This window comes from Rousettus aegyptiacus, unplaced genomic scaffold, assembly GCF_014176215.1.
Source record: "Rousettus aegyptiacus isolate mRouAeg1 unplaced genomic scaffold, mRouAeg1.p scaffold_m13_p_8, whole genome shotgun sequence".
NCBI classification, from domain to species: domain Eukaryota; kingdom Metazoa; phylum Chordata; class Mammalia; order Chiroptera; family Pteropodidae; genus Rousettus; species Rousettus aegyptiacus.
The window spans coordinates 27,267,813-27,283,835 of NW_023416311.1; the positions used below are offsets into that span (position 1 = coordinate 27,267,813).

General features: G+C 48.6%; 1 protein-coding gene across 3 annotated transcripts in view; it reads right to left on the minus strand.

Annotated features, from left to right (window-relative positions):
* The window catches only part of HIP1 (huntingtin interacting protein 1), a 123,569-nt gene that overhangs the window by 67,145 nt on the left and 40,401 nt on the right, over window positions 1-16,023 (minus strand). The window contains exon 1 of one of the 3 annotated variants that reach the window (XM_016146558.2): window positions 4,124-4,306. The exons of the other annotated variants lie outside the window; for them this stretch is intronic. Within the exon in view, the coding sequence (XP_016002044.2) occupies window positions 4,124-4,141 (18 nt within the window). The 5' untranslated portion in view covers window positions 4,142-4,306. Of the gene's footprint in view, window positions 1-4,123; window positions 4,307-16,023 lie in introns of those variants that run through there. 3 annotated transcript variants of the gene reach the window in all.

Sequence of the window (16,023 nt, forward strand, 5' to 3'; positions counted from 1 at the left end):
GATGATAGTAAAAAATACATTTTACAAGGCCATTCCTTACTTGTGTGTGTGTGTGTGTATGTATATACAACCAAAACCAGTTTCACAAACTAATGCTTACCTCCTTATATGGAATACACTTGGATGTTTTCTTATCTATTTCATTCTTTCAAATGCTGGCTGCAACTCACTGAACTGATTTTGTGACTCAGGGCTAAAAATACTGCTCTGGTTTCACCCAGCTGGTCATCCACACCCAGCTTTAACTGATTATTTAGCTCAGACCCTAAGAGGGAGGACGCCCTCCTTTCCACAGCTGTTAGCAGATGCGGGCTCTCAGTAGAAGCCTTTGGCATCATTCTACACTGGGATCTCCCCAGCTCAGTATTTCCTTCTCACACACCCAACTCAACTGAGCAAATACACACAACAGTGACAGATTGACCTGAACTATTTTCCTGCCCAACCATCATTATCATTTACTCAGAACATATGAAACACCTTTTCTGCGCTCCTCCCATCCTCCTGCCGTGTAAGCTAGATTAGAGGATCTGAGGGGTCAGGTGTCTAACATTTAAGGGGGCAGCCAAGATTCATGAAGAAACTCCAAGTTTTAAAAACAGGAGTAGGTGATTGACGAGGTGCATAGTTCACATATAGACAGGTGCTAATTCCTTTTTCCTGGATCTTCTCCCCTGGGGGACCCAGAGGCCAAAGGCCACCACCCAGCTCATCTTTTTAGATTAGCTTGTGTCCCTTCTAGAGCTAGTCACGCAATCTTTTTCTTACTGTTTGTCACCATACTGTACGTTTGGTGATCTGAAGAACTGGGTACAAGACCTGGTTTCTCCATTTATATGGGATCTGGGGCTTCACTTTGGTGAACCTTAATTTTCTTACCTGTAAAATGTGGCTAATTACTTCTGCCCTGCCTTCTTCACAGGTTGTAATAAACATGAAGAGGTGTGAAAATGTTTGTAAGCTGTAAAGCACTGTGCAAATATAAATCATTATAAAAATTATATGTTCTTTTTTATAAGAACTGACAGTGTTGACTCTGCCCCCAAGTTTCAGCACTGTATTCTCTGGGTTAAGTAAAGCACAGACTCCATCATCAGCCCCCTAAAGGCATCTGCATTTTACCCCTGAAAGCTGGGTTAAACCAGCTCTCCCTTGGGCAGATAGCTGGTGTCATCAAAAATTTATTAGTCAAAGCAGCTTGGTGAATCCACTCTCTCCAGTCACTTGCACCTTCATTCAGAAAGGTAACTAGAAGTGCAAGAATTGGTCCCAGGAGCAGTCAACTGAAATACAGCCTATGCTCAGCTCTTTTGGCAAATCAAGAAAATAAAAGGTGTGAGTGTTTGGAGGGTGGAGGAGATCAAGTCATCTTAGATGAGACTTTGGAGACAATCATTATCATAAGAGCCACCATGTATGGAAGACTGTGCCTTAAAAAAATTATTTCCAAACTTTCATGAGAACGCTCAGGACAGGTAGGTACAGGCATACCTCAGAGACAGTATGGGTTTGGTTCCAGGTGACAGCATTAAAGCAAGTCACAAATTTTTTGGTTTCCCAGTACATATAAAAGTTATGTTTACATTATACGGTAGTCTATGCGAGAGCATGTCTAAAAAAACAATGTACACACCTTAGTTTAAGAATATTTTATTGCTAAAAATGCTACCAATGGATTTGCTTGATGCAGGGTTGCCACAAGCCTTCAATTTGTAAAAAAAAAAACAAAACAAAACAAAACACACACACACAATTTCTGTGGAGCACAAGAAAGTGAAATACAATAAAACGAGGTGTACCTGTATTATTGTTCTCACTTTATAGATGAGGCTAAGAGGTTAAGAAACTTACTCAAAAGCTTGAAGGGAGTTGGCTGAACTATAATCTGCTTTTCTCATTCAGAGATAAGCTATAGAAACCCCCAAGGCTGATGTTGGACTCTGCAGAAGATATGGCTGAAATGCTAGGTTTGAGGTCAACCCTGGATTCAAGGGCCTCCAAGAGTAAAGACCTTAAATTGGAGATGGGGCTTCTTTAATCATCAGAACAGAAGGTACTTTGGGCCTATAAAGGATTGGGAAGCAAGTGCTAGTTCCCTGGGGTGGGTAAGGTTTTACTTGCTGTAAGGTCCAGGGTTTGTGCTCTTTACAAAGAGCTGAAGACAATAGTTTCTGGGCTGGGCACTTACTTGCTCAATAATTAATGAGAATCTAATATCACTTTTGTTTGGACCCCAAGCTAAAAGAGAAAAGAGGCAATACATTTATTTTTCCTGTGCCCAAAATTCTCCAAAGGTTACTGAGTGCCTACAAGTCAAGGTTGGAATACCTTGGCTGGAATTCAGGGCCTTTCTGCTCTGGTCTCAACCAATGATCTCAACATTTCCTATCTCAAACCTCTGTCCCAGCCAGATGTCCTCCTTACCCAATGTGCTCTGCCCATTCCTCTTCCTGTGACTCTCTCAACAGGCAATGCCCCCCACTGTTCTCAGCAGAGCCAACACCACCCAGACTTGAAGAGCCTGCTTAAGACTACTCTGAACCTCTGAACTCTGCTGCCCAAGTCCCTTCTCAGACTCCCATGGCCCTTGGAGCTGTGGCCTTCTGACTGGGACTGCACTGATAGCTAATTGTCTGGCAGCCATTGGACTAGAGCTTCAAGTCTCTAGCCCAGACAGGTGACTCTCTGATCTTTCTAAGATACCTCTAGGAAATGGCCTGGCTGCTGGTCAGTTTTCTACCTCCTCACCCCCATAGAAGTTTTTTTTTTTAATTTTTTTTAAGAAGGGCAGTTCTAATAGTCACCCAAAGAAAGTTATCTTTCATGGTTCACACATAGACAATGATAGTCCAGCCTCTTAGCATTGCCCAACCATGAGGAGATACACATCCTCATTCAAAGACCGGCAGCAAGGAGGCCCCTCCTCCCAGGGGCAGCATTCAGTCAGTCTGAGACAGGTCTCCAGCCATGGGAAGAAATGATTCTCACCTATCATCTGTTCCCCTTGCCACTGTCCCCCCAGCCAAGACTGAACGCCAAAGGCCTGTCTGGGCCAGGAACTTACCTGCCTTTTCCACAGAGACAGTTGCTTCAAAAGGGCACTCTTTGGAAAAACAAGACTAATTCTGTACAAGATGAACTCATTCATTCCAGTATCTCCTTATCCCTAAGATACAGGTAGAACCAGACCCCCTCCCCAGACACACAGAAGCACCCCAACCCAGTTTCTTTCCACTGAAGCACAGCCCGTCATAGGGTGTCTCTCTAGCCTGACACACGGGCCCTCAAAGTTTATAAGACATGTAGAGGTGGGGGACAGATCACCTTGGTCTAAAGCCAGGGTCAAGGTGGTAGTGATCTCAAGGGCATAAGCTTAAATCTTTAGAGTGGGAGCCAATCCTGACCACTGGGAAAACCTGCCCCAGGCCTACAAGTGCTCCCAGAGACCCCCCTCCCTTCAGATTCCCCAAATCACACCCTGTAACTCCCAAGGGTGCTCCTAATCGATTTAGGAACAATGTATTCAGGTCCCACTGTGTTCCTGGGGGTGAAGGGCTGCCCTGAAGGCGGAATCAGCCCCCTCCACAGAGTCAGATGCTCAACAGGGAAAAGTGTGCTGCTCCCCAGGCCCAGACAGCTGGAGTCTACAAGCGGTAAATCTAGGACATCCCCCATCTATGACGAGGATACCATTCCTGCCCTCTCTTCTAGGATGGTTAAAGCCCTAGCACTGCCCTCCCAGGCCACCTGTGCCCCGCTGCTCGCTCGCTCAGTCCAAAAATCTTCCCATAAATCTCAAATAGGTGTGCACGCAGAAGCTCTGGAGGGGATGGGACAAGCCCCCTTCCCGCAGCCATGCTCTCTCCCCCTAGAGTCCAGCGAACTCTCCCGGGCAGCCCCGGCGGCCGCGCGGCGGGAACCCGGGAGCCCCATCCCTGTCCGCCAGCCGCCTCCAGGATCCTGGCCGGGCTCCCTCCTCCAGCACGTCTGGAGTTGGGGCCAACAGGCAGGATCAACAATCCAGAAACTTTCAATGGATCAAGCTGACTGGGAAGGGGAAAGAGAGAGGGAAGGGGGGACAGGCGGGCGAGGCTCCAGGACAGAGCCCTTGCTCTTCACTTACCATCTTGCTCACATCCATGACCGAGGCTGCAGGGCACCCCCCACCCCTTGAGATCTCGCTTCCCCCAAATGCTGCTCCCGGCTAATCCAGCCCCGATGGTGCCATGCTGTGGGGAGGGCGGCCGGCAAGGCTCCCGCGGACCGGGGAAGGCGGCGGCGGCGGCAGCGGCGGCAGGACCGAAGCTGGACCCGAGAAAGGAAGGGGAGAGGGAGGGAAGGGGAGGGGGAGGGGAGGCGGGGAGGGGGGAGGGGGCCGAGCGCGGAGCCGCAGCGCGCACCAGGGGCGGGGGAGGCGCGGCCCCGCGGGCGGCCCCGGGAATCCCAAAATCAGCTGGGGGAGCCCCGGTGGGGGTGGGAAGCCTGGGTAGGGGAACCAGTGGACAGATTCCCGGCGTCGGAGCCCACCGCCCGAAGCACGGCTAGGGTGTGATTTGAATAACAAAAGGTCGCTACTCCCCCAAGCCCCAGTGGCCTGGATCGCGGAGCCGCGAGCGAGGCCGCCGGGCCCGCCAGGAAGTGTGAGCGTGAGTGTGTGTGTGTGTGTGCGTTTGGTGGTGGGATCAGTGGGACTCAGGAAGTGAGTGGGGGAGGCGGCTGAGAAGGAGGGAGAGCTGGGGGGCGCCGCGAGCCGACATTCCAGTGGGGGCAGGGGGTCTGCTCGCCCCTCCCCACTTGGCTTCCCTGGACAAAGGCGGAATTCAGGCCAGTTGTCTGCCTCCCGAGGCTGATCCGGAGGGGACGCCCAGATGAGTCTGGGGTCTGCCAACAGATGGGCGGATGAAGGAAGTGGAACAGGTATCCGCGGAAGCCGAGGTCCCTACGAGTGAGCCAGAGCCAGCCCTTTGTGGAGTGAGGGAAAGTGGCTTCCAAATGATGTCGGCTCCGGCTGCAGAGTTCCTTTCTCTCAAGCCAGAATCCCCAGTCTTCCATTCCGTACTCGGTGTCTAATCTGCCTTTACAGAAATAGGAGGCAGGCACTCCTCTCTGTAGGGAACACAGCTAGTGGCGGAAAAGGACTGCGGGCAAACGCTATTTTGGGGCAATCACCAGAAAAAGCTAGAGGCCCAAGGCTCTGGTTTCAGCAGCACAGACTGCTTCAAGTCTTCAGATGAGCAGGAAGGTTTGGGGCACAGCCGAGTCAACGAGACGTGAGACCACTTACACCAACCCTGTGTTACCCAACAGGTGAGAAACAGGCCCAGAGAAGGGGAGTGATTTGCCCCAGGTCACATACCTGGCAGGGAATGGGGGCAGGAGAAACCTCAATAAGGACAGTGCAGCCCCAAGCCAACAAGAGCTTCCCATGCTGCCACAGAGCATCCAGTCTCTGAAATTCTTTCCAATGAAGGAGCCATGGGCCCCCTCCACAACCCCCGCCCTCTGGCTCACACCAAGGGGTGGGGAAGGCAGCCCTGGTCAGTAGCCCATGTTGATAACCGGGCTGACTAGGGCAGCCCCTGCCCCTTCACATTTGAGTTCTCAATCTATGAAATAGGGACTGTTTCCCTGCTTCTTAGGGGCGTCTGAGAACACCTTGATATAAAAGATGATATAAAAGACAGGATATAAGGGGCTTTCATTGCGGTTATTTTCATTTCTTGGCTCTGGAGTCAGTCAGGGGTCCCCTAGCTTCAGGTTAAGGACTTTCTGGGCCCAGGTCTCTCTGTCTAACCTCCAAGTCTGGACTGCAGACTGACTCTCCTGCCCCAATCCGCAGCGCTGCCCACGCAAGCCCAGCTCTTCCCCTGCTGTGCTCCAGCCGGGGAAGCCAGGAGGGACTGCCCTGGTCTGTTCTGCTGTGCCGGGGTCCCATAGTCCCTTCTACTGACTCATTTCCACAGAGTGAACCCAAATACAGGGGTGAGAGGAGTGGGACGGATGGGACACAGGAAGGAAGCATGCCCCCATTTCCTCATCCTCCAACACTGACACCTGAGTGGGAGCAGGGCCAGATGAACCAACAGGCTCACCCAGTGCAGAGGTTTAAATTATCTCCTTGATTAAATGTACCTCCATCTTTTTTTTTTTTTTTTTTTTTAACGGGGTGGAGAGGTGTCGATGTAAGGAATGTCCAAACCCGTAGAGAATTTTAATGAGTTTATTTGAACCAAACTGACAATTTCCAAGGAAGCAAAATCACAACGGATTAAGAAAATGCTCCGGAGAATGGCAGTTTTGCAGCTTATTTTATACCTTAGAATCAGGAGAAGACATCAGGAGGGTTCATTGGTGGTAGGTTGAGGGGGCAGGAGAAAGCAAAGTGGGGAGATCTCTGGGAATGGATAAAAAGTAAAACGGAGGGACACACACTTCTTTTTACATTGGTGGGTAGAGGAAAGTTAAGAATTTACATTTACAACACATAGAGATGGTATGTGGGGGATGAGATAACCATGAAGGGCTCTGGTGCAATGGGTTGGTTGTGCCCTGAGGGGCCTAGAAAAAAGGGATTACTCTGACATTCCAAGGATATGTTATCTTAGATGCAAAAAAACAACAGGCTTACTTAAGGTAAAGGTTGACCTTTGTCAAGAAAGCTACAGGCACAAGATGTGACTACCAGCCAAGACTTGCTTTTAGTTAAAAATTTTTATGTTCAGACCATCCTATGTGGTTACTTTCAGTCTCTTGAGTTTTTAGGGCCCACCATGCAGGCCTCCCCTGAGTTTTTCAGGTTTAGTATGTGGCTCCTTTTTGTCCACAGTGGGGATATAATTTATATGTTTAAAAAATGTTATGAGGGTGGCTCCATAGTGTAGTGGTTAGCACGTCTGCTTTACACACAGAGGTCCTGTGTTTGTGCCCCAGGTGCGCCAGCTCCCCCCACCCTCCCACCCACAAGTGCGCCGGATGCACCAGGCCCTGAGTACAGCTTCTGGGAGCATGTGGGAGAAGACACCCCATCTTCAGAGATCCAGTTCTTAAGGGGAAACGGCGACATCCATAGGTCAGGGGTGGAAGGAAGGGGGGATTAAAGAGGGGAAAAAAATGTTATGAATTCTTAGGCCTGGGGTTCACCAATAGGTCAAGGTCTCCCAATAGACGTTGGCACTTTAGTTGGCAAAATTTTCTCATTGCTAAAATGGAGATACTGGTACCTACTTCCTTTGCTGGAGGTAAGAGGCAAATGAAGGAACTTTCCCATACCTGTAGTCAGCTGACTAATGACCCTCAAAGATACCAGGTCCTCATCCCTGGAATCTGATATGGCAAAGACTGTTCAGGTATAATTAAGGATTCTGAGATGGGAAGATGATCCTGGATTATCTGGATATACCCTAAATGTAATCACATGTCTCCTTGTAAAAGGGAGATTTGACACACACGGAAGAGGTGAGACAGTGTACCACACAGAGATTGGAATGATGCACCACAAGGTAGGACATGCTGGCAGCCACCAGAAGCTCTAAGAGGCAAAGAACAGATTCTCCCCTAGGGCCTCTAGAAGGAGTGTGGCCCAGTGACAACTGATTATAGACATCTGACCTCCAGAGCTATAAGAATAAATTTCTGCTATTTTAGCCACCGAGTTTATGGTCCTCTGTTACAGCAGCCCTAGTAAGTGAATATTACTATCCAAAGGTCAGTGAGGGCTGGTGTCATAGCTCCAGACATGCACCTGCCTTGGGGCTGCACTCTATATAGGACATCCTCAGAACTGCTCATGTGATGGCAAAAAGGGAGACCAGCCAGGCACAGGCCTGCCTGCTCTCCTACTCCATTTGGGGGGTTGGCAAATACATGTAAGCATGTATGTGCATAGATGCACACAAGCACACACAAACACAGGGAAGGGGCAAACAGCTTTCCTTAAAAGAGCTTGGGCTTCTTTGGGCTAACCCATCACGTGCTAGGCCCACCCAGCACACAAACATCTTTAGGGGCCTGCCTTTCCTACCTCTCCTCTTTGGCAGACAGGTTCAGACTTAGAGAAGAGATGAGGAGGAGGGGCCTGCCTGGGGATTCCCCATTCCAAGGTGGTTGTACTACGAGACATCGTGTGGTCTCAGGGCATCAAAGAAAGACGTTTTTAGCCATGCAGGTAGGGAGAGAAGCAATTTGAAACATGCATGATTGCCAATGGCTCAGGCTTGGGGAGCCTCTTTTGAATAAATTGGACAGAAAGAGAAACAGTCCAGAAATTATACTGTGGCCCTCTGGCTGCTACTCTGTCTTCCTTTGCCAGGTCCAGGCCACCATATACAAGAGCCTACTGGACATCTCCACTGGGGGATGGAATTCTCAGTCTCACAGGCACCTCATATGCAAGGTGTCTAGGGACAAATTTTCTTTTCCCTGTTTTCACATTCTGCTCTCTCCTGTTTTCTGTCCCAACTAATGGTTTCACCTCCACTTAGTTGCTCAAGCTAGAAACTTGGAAGTCAGCTTTAATCCCTTCAGTGACAACCCCTGCTCCCACCACATCTAATGAGGCCCCATGCAGTTCTTTGTCTTCCCTCCCAATACCAACTGCTCCTGTGCTGGCTAAGACTTTAAACAACAGCCTCCTAGCCTCCCTGCCGCCTGTCTCTTCTTGTCTAATTCATCTTCCACACATCTACTGGTGACTCCCCACTGGCCCACCCCAAATGGGAGGGGGGGAAACAACCTCTTTTATGGTTCATTACCCCTCAATATCCTTACCAATCTGGCCTCATCTCCATTCTAATATACTTTTTCCCACCCATCCCCCACTGCCCCATCAAACAGGATGCTCCTGGAATGTCCTTCCTACTTCCTTAGCTTGGAAGATTATTTCTCACCCCTCAGGACCCATCTCAGTTGTCACCTTCTCTGTGAAGCCATCCCTGACCCATGCAGGCATAGCCAGTCACTCGGGAGTCTCCTACAGTGGAGAGCTCCTGGATACCCATATAGCCTAAATCACCCTGGGAAGGCATGGTTCATGCTCTGGGCTCTCCTGCGCGCTCCCTCAGGTAGAGGCTGGGCCTCACTGGCCTAGCTTCCTGAGTGCTCTGCCCCTTACTAACTTTTTCAGGAGAATCCCACACCACTGGTCCACCCTTAACGTTACCTAAAAAGTATGGAATGGACTCTGGAGGCCTGTACAAAAGGTTTGGTGGATGTGATCTGGTAGAGGGTGACACCTACTGGAGAACTGTGATTCTGCAGCCTAGCCCTATAAATACCACACAGGTCCCAACTGACAGGCTCAGGGCTGGGCCTTGTAGAGTAATTTAGAAGCTTGAGATTCTATTAATATCCAGAAACAAAGGTTTAAACTAAATAATACTCTCAACAGAGGGCCTTATATAATGTATGTTACTATGCTGCCACTAACAATAAGCATATACAGAGGGCTATAAAGTTTATGAAATGCCTTTGTCCATTATCTCATTTGATCCCTAAAACATTGCGTAAGGTAGATAGAATGGGTATTATCACACCTATTTTATAGATGAGGTAGTGAAGAAGAGCGTACAACTGAAACGTGGGGAAGGCATTGACGTGGTGAGGGGAGGTCCAAACTTTCTTTAGCTTTGCCTATAGTGCTTTAATATTTTATAAGGAGAATGTAATAAAATTTAACTTGCGTAATAATGATGGATATTAAAGACAAAAGTAGGCTCTGGAGTCAGGCAGACCTCAAGTTGAATTTTAGCTCCATTACTTCTTAATTATGGGTAAATTCCTTCACCTTTCTGAATTTCAGTTTTCTTACCTAAAAAGTAGGGCTAATAAATATTATACCTCCCAGGGTTGAAGTGAGAATTAAGCGAACCAATGCATGTAAAGCACACGGCACAGTGGGAGGCTGGCCCCAGGACTGGCTCAGTATACTTGTCTTTCCATTTACTGAGTGGCAAGTCCCTGAAAAGTTGTAGATAATTTTTTTTTAAAGCTTAAATCATAAGAAAAAAAGATTAAAAAGCCAAGGATGACAGTATTCTGACTAAAATGACAGCAAATAAGTAGGTTCGTAGGGAGGAAAAATAAGTAATTAAAGCCATTGACTGCACCCAGCCAAATAGCAGAGGACATGAGCTGGCAACCACTAGCTGAGTGACCCCTAATCTTCCCATGAGAGCTCCTGCAAACAGAGTCTTGGCCAGGGTGAGTGAGGTTCCAGCATAGCCTAAAACCCAGGTGGCTCCATCATGGAGTATTCCCACTGGGCTTTCCTTGGGAAGAATGTGGCCTTTTCAGTGAGTCACTTTGACTCCAGTGGGAAAAGCCTTCTGCTGCCTCTCTTTGTGGGGTGTAATTACTTAAAAGTGGGAAAAGAAAAAGCCCTCAAAAAACACAAGAGTTCCTAGACCTAGAGCGTATCTTCAAATACCTGAAGGGTACAGCATTATGTGGTGAGTGGGGAGATATGTGTGTTAGGGGCAGAAGGGACATTTGTGCCATGCTGCGGATAATAACTGGTAACATTTATGGAGTTCTTACCATGCGCCAGGCACTGTAATAAGCACTTTAAAGTATTTATTAGTCTCCACAACAACCCTGTTACTAAGTATTATTGTTATCATCTTTATTTTACAGATAAGGAATCAAGGCCCAGACCAATTAAGTGACTTTCCCGGGGTCCCACAGCTAATAGGCAGGCAGTGTATTCCAGAGCCCCCACTTGTAGCCCCCACGCTTGTTCATGCTGAGCCACACTATATAGCATCTCCTGTACTTGGCACTGCTCTGTCTCTGTCTTGCGCTCACCAGGGTTGGCAGGCAGTTTAAACTGTTATTATTAGTGAGAATTTTTATTTATATGGTTAATTTTCTTCTTTCTAAAGCCTTGTGAATTATTTGTAAGTATAATGAATTCAGCTGACTTCTCTTCCCTCCCTTAAGTGAGCTGCATAAATTCCCAGAGCCAGAAAGTGGACACTTGGACTTCAGTCTCCTTCCTTCCCCCAGCACCATGTGTGCTGCTCTATAGGCTTGTCTGCTGTGGGTATGCAAAGTTGGGCCCTAAGAAATGGTTCCCTAAATAGTTTAAACATTTCTCCTGAATGCAGTTTTTGTTATTAATACCCGACACAATCCCAGGTATCCCAAATTCTAAAACTGAAGTTCAAATAAACACAGGCTGACCTCGTTTTATTGTGCTTTGCTGTATTGCATTTCACAGATGTTGCATTTTTTTCTTTTTCTTTTTTCTTTTTTTTTAACAAATTGAAGGCAAGACCCTCCACCAGCAAAAAAATTACAACTCGCTTTATAAGATACTTGCTTTATTGTGGTGGTCTGGAACCAAAGCACCCACAACATCTCTGAGGTATGCCTGTGCTGACTATAAAACACCAGGTAGAAAGAAAATGACTGCTGCTTGGGCAGGAAGCTGTTAGCAATGAACGAGATATTAGTACATGATCAAGAAACTCCATAGTCATAGGGAAACAAAGTGAAGAAAAAGACAAGCAGAGAATGTAGTTGGCAGACCCTAGAGTTAAGAAAGTGCTAAAAAGGAGAATGAACTTCTAGGTAGGGACTACACTCCTCATCTCCTCCAGTGATGCTGCAGGTTACAAACAGGTTCAGCTTCCATCTCAGCATTTTCTCAGCCAAAACCTTCAGATGGAACCACTCACTGGGAAGTCTTTCTCTTGACTTCTTGGAATATACCTCTAATTTTATACAGAATCCTACTAATTTGCTTTCAGTATACAAAATTCATTTTATAGGAACCTCTCAGCAGTATCCAAGTCCTGGTGACATGGTAACAATAAACTGTAAAGCTGAGCAACTCTCTTGGGGGAGCCCCAGGCTGGCAGGGGCATTTGGTGGCACATAGGTTCCCTACCTGGATGTTTCTACTGAGCTCTGGATCTGTTTCCAAGTTGCCCCACAAACCTCGTCCTTTGTGATCCTGAAGGGTCAACTTGTTATCAGCTTAAGTCATCTGATCAGAGTCCTGGGCTCACTCTAGCCAGGTGCATACAGGAACTCTTGCTCCCCTGTTGATGGGCCACCAGCTCTCCACATCTAGATCAGCCACATATGTATCGATATTCACAAAATGGCCCTAAATCTCCATTCTGAGCACTGAGTAGGCACAGGGCTACCAAACCTCCAAATGGGCTCTGGCCTGGCCTCTGAGCACCTGCTCAATAGAGACTTAGTTACTGATGTGTGATCACAGTGACAGTGTTGTTGAGCCTGCATTAAACCGAAGAAGTGTTTGTGCAGTGGTTTGCCCATCACAGGGTTCACAGGAGCAAGGAACTCACCTGCAATGTGCCAGGCACCAAACTGGATGCTCTGCCTATGTTGTCCTGTCTGATCCTTTCAGCTCATGGCACTTTCTCTGTAGATGTGGATGCTGAGTTATAGAGGGGCTAGTGACTTCCTGAGGGCCCACAGATAGTGACAACTACAGGTCGTCCACCTGCAGATTCCCTGCTTTCCTTTCGTATCCATGGCCCATCTTCCAGAGTAAGCTTGGGCACAGCAGGGGCTCAGATCACTATCCACTGACAGTCTGTCAGCCTTCCATGAGAGGGGTCACGGAAGCCTCTCCATCAACTGGGATATGTCTGCCCCATCACACTCTCTGGGCATCAGCTAGGGGGTGTCAGAGCTGTCCCTAAGGAGCTGCAACAGGAGTGAGTAATGAGATGAGGTCTGAAGCGCCACTTAGAGCCGGGAAAGATCAAGTGCTCTGCTATCATCAGGCCTCTTCCAAAACCAAGAGTGTTTCAGGGAATGTATACAAGAGCCCACCTCTGAATTTGAGAAATCAGAAACAAGGCAGAGGGTGGAGGAAAATGGTGCCTGCACTGGCTCTGCACCCCAGCTGCACAGTGTAATCACCTGGGAAGCCTGGGCCCTGCCCCAGGTGTGCTGATACAACTGGCCTGGGGATGGCCTGGGCTTCAGCATTTCAAAGCTAGCTCCCCCAGGAGATGCTGATGTGCAACCAAGACTGGGAATAACCGAGACCACCACAGGGGCTCAAGAACCCAGGCCCCAGTCATGGCTGAGGCCAAGGGGTGCAGGAGACCGGAAGTATGGCACTTACTTTGCCACTTCTACACTGGGCATTGCTGAGCTTCTACATGGAATGTTGCAACCCTTGGCCAAAGGCTCAGTATAAGCGGGGTCTTCTGAGCCTTTTGCTCTTGGTAGATTTCTTTTCCCTCTTTACACTGCCATCCCCACCCCCTGTGTTAAACACAGGTGTCTGGGAACCCTTTCCACACGTTTGACCTCACAGAGGAAAGAGAGACCCAGGCATGGCTGAGCTCCACGGAAACACCCAGCATGCCCCCAGAATCCACATCCATTCTGCAAGATCAACCAAGCTGAGGAAGGTGGCCTGGTCTTAGGATGCCACTTTTAGCTGGAAGTTTCTGGGAAGCAAAGATCTATTAGATTTCTAAAGCCTCTTCAGGCAGGCTGTGGGTGGCCGGTGAGGGTGAGGGGGACTGTTAGAGGCACTGAGACAGATGGGAGCCATTCGGCCAAGTCCCCGAGTCAGCAGACAGCTGGAAACCTCAGCTCTGGGGCCCAGGCTGCCAGAGCTCTCTGCCCCTGCCCGCCCAGCTCCTCCCTGGAGGCAGGAATTTTGGGCATCCTCAAATGGCCCAGCCCAGGAGCTGCCAGCCTCTCTTGGAGAGGTTTTTCCACTGCTCCTCCCCAGAAGGACAAGTCCAGGAATCTGTCTCTGCCCAGTTTCTAATAGGCAAAAACCTGTCCCTGGGGTGTGGACCAGAGCAGGAGGCATCAACTCAGCGATGTCTGTGGTGACCAAGTGCCATATTTCCGCTTTGGAGAGGGCGGCAGCCAGGCTAATTCCATGTTATTACAGCCTTACAGGAAGCCAGCCTGGCCCAGCTGTCAACCAGCAGCAATTTACGAGCCTTATGGGCAGAGGGAGGGAGAAGCGGGAAGAGAAAGGAAAACACAGCCTTCTCCCTCCCCTCCCAAAATTGATCCTGAGTTATTTTTAGGTGCTTATTCATCCCACACATTTCTTTTTAAGAGCCATGACATGGGCTCTGTACAAATGCCATTTAGCAAGAGGCAGCTGCTCACAGAGGGAATGGGGCAGGGGGCATCCATGAGCACTGGGCCTGCGTGAGGAGGAGAGAGAATGAGAGGGTCTCAATAACCCTCCTCGCAGAAAAAATAGCCCAGGATTCTGAAGGCAGAGTAGGAAGGCTGAATGAAGAGGGGCTTTTAAATTGCTATATGGCCTTGGGCAGGACACTAGAAAAATCAGGTGAGAACCTGGGCTGGAACCCTGGCCACGTGTGGTTTTGGGCAAGTCATTCAACCTCTCTGAGCCTCAATTTTCCCCACCTACAAAACGAGGCTAGTTAATATACATAAAACACTAGAAAATTGCCTGATATACCTGGTGTTATATAAATTAGCTATCATTTCTATTATAGCACCATGCATGTTAATTATTACTATCAGTAATAATAAACATTTAAAATAGTATATTGGAGAAGGATAGAATAGGAAGCCACAGAAGGCCTGAGATGGAAAAGAGGTAAAGTTACAGAGTATTGTATTCACAATCTAATGCCTGCCAAGGATGAGTGTAGAGCAGCGGTCCCCAACATTTTTGGCACCAGGGACCAGTGTTCCTATGAGAATCTAATCCCTGATGATCTGAGGTGGAGCTGAGGCGGTGATGCTAGTGCTGGGGAGCGGCTGCAAACACAGATGAAGCTTCACTCACTTGCCCACTGTTCATCTCCTGCTGTGCAGCCTGGTTCCTAACAGGCCACAACCAATACCGGTCCATGGCCCAGGGCACTGGGGACCCCTGGTATAGAGGCTTTGCCTCCATTTAGGTGTGAATACTGACCACAGTTTCCCCTCCTGTAAATAGGTGATACCCACTCTTACGATGTTACAGGGGTTAATGCAAATGGAAGTACACAGCACAGTTCACAGGAGGTGCTCACACTGCTATTTGACTCTGAAATCACCCATCCTGGTTTGATGGCTAAACTTGTCAACTTGACTGGGTCACAGAGTCCCCAGATATTTGGCTAAACATTATTTCTGGGTGTGTCTGTGAGGGTGTTTCTTGATGAGATTAGCATTTGAATTGGTGGACTGAGTACAGAAGACTGCCCTCCAAGTGTGGGTGGGCCTTATCCAGTGCCCAGGGCCTGAACAGAACAAAGTGGAAGAGGGAGAATTCAGCTTTTTTCTGCCTGATTGCTTGAGCTGGGACATAGGTCTTCTTGGCCTGGGACTTACACCACTGGCTGCCCTGGCTGTCAGGGCTTTGGACGTGGACTAGATCACACCACCAGCTTCCCTGGGGTCTCTAGCTTGCAGATGGCAGTGTGAGCCAATTCCCTATAATCAACCAATTAATCAATCAATCTGTATGTGTGTGCGTGTGCACTTGCACGTGTGCATGTTGCATTCTGCCTCTCTGGCTGCCCACTGGATCAGATCCAGATTCTTCTAGAATCTGACCTCCATCTGCCAGCCATCACCCTTCTTTGGAAGGGCCACCCTCCTTAATAACTACCCGATTCCCTGGCTGCTCCTTCTGCCCTTGAGACCCCTACATACTAACCCAGCCGTTACTGACCTCTTCCTTCCAGTTCCATCTAGCAAACCATTATGACCTACTATATTCATAGTACTGAGGTAAGTGCCGTGACTACTGAGACAAAGCCAGGGTCTCGAACCTCAGATAATTTCAAGATGACTTACAGGTTACCTGCACAAGAAGATAGTGCAGGTGCCCAGGGACCAAAGAGGAACTCAAGGCAGGTGGAGGAAGGGGCAGCAGGCCAAAGACATCTTCCTGCAGGAAGTGACAGACAAAGGTGTTCCAAGTGCTGCATGTGTGATGTGCAAGGTGGGGAGATTCAGCAGGGCCACTGCAGGGGAGACACCTAGAGAGGAGCTAGAATTCTCGAAGCTCTCATTGTCTGCCACCTTCATATAGCCTGCCCCTGG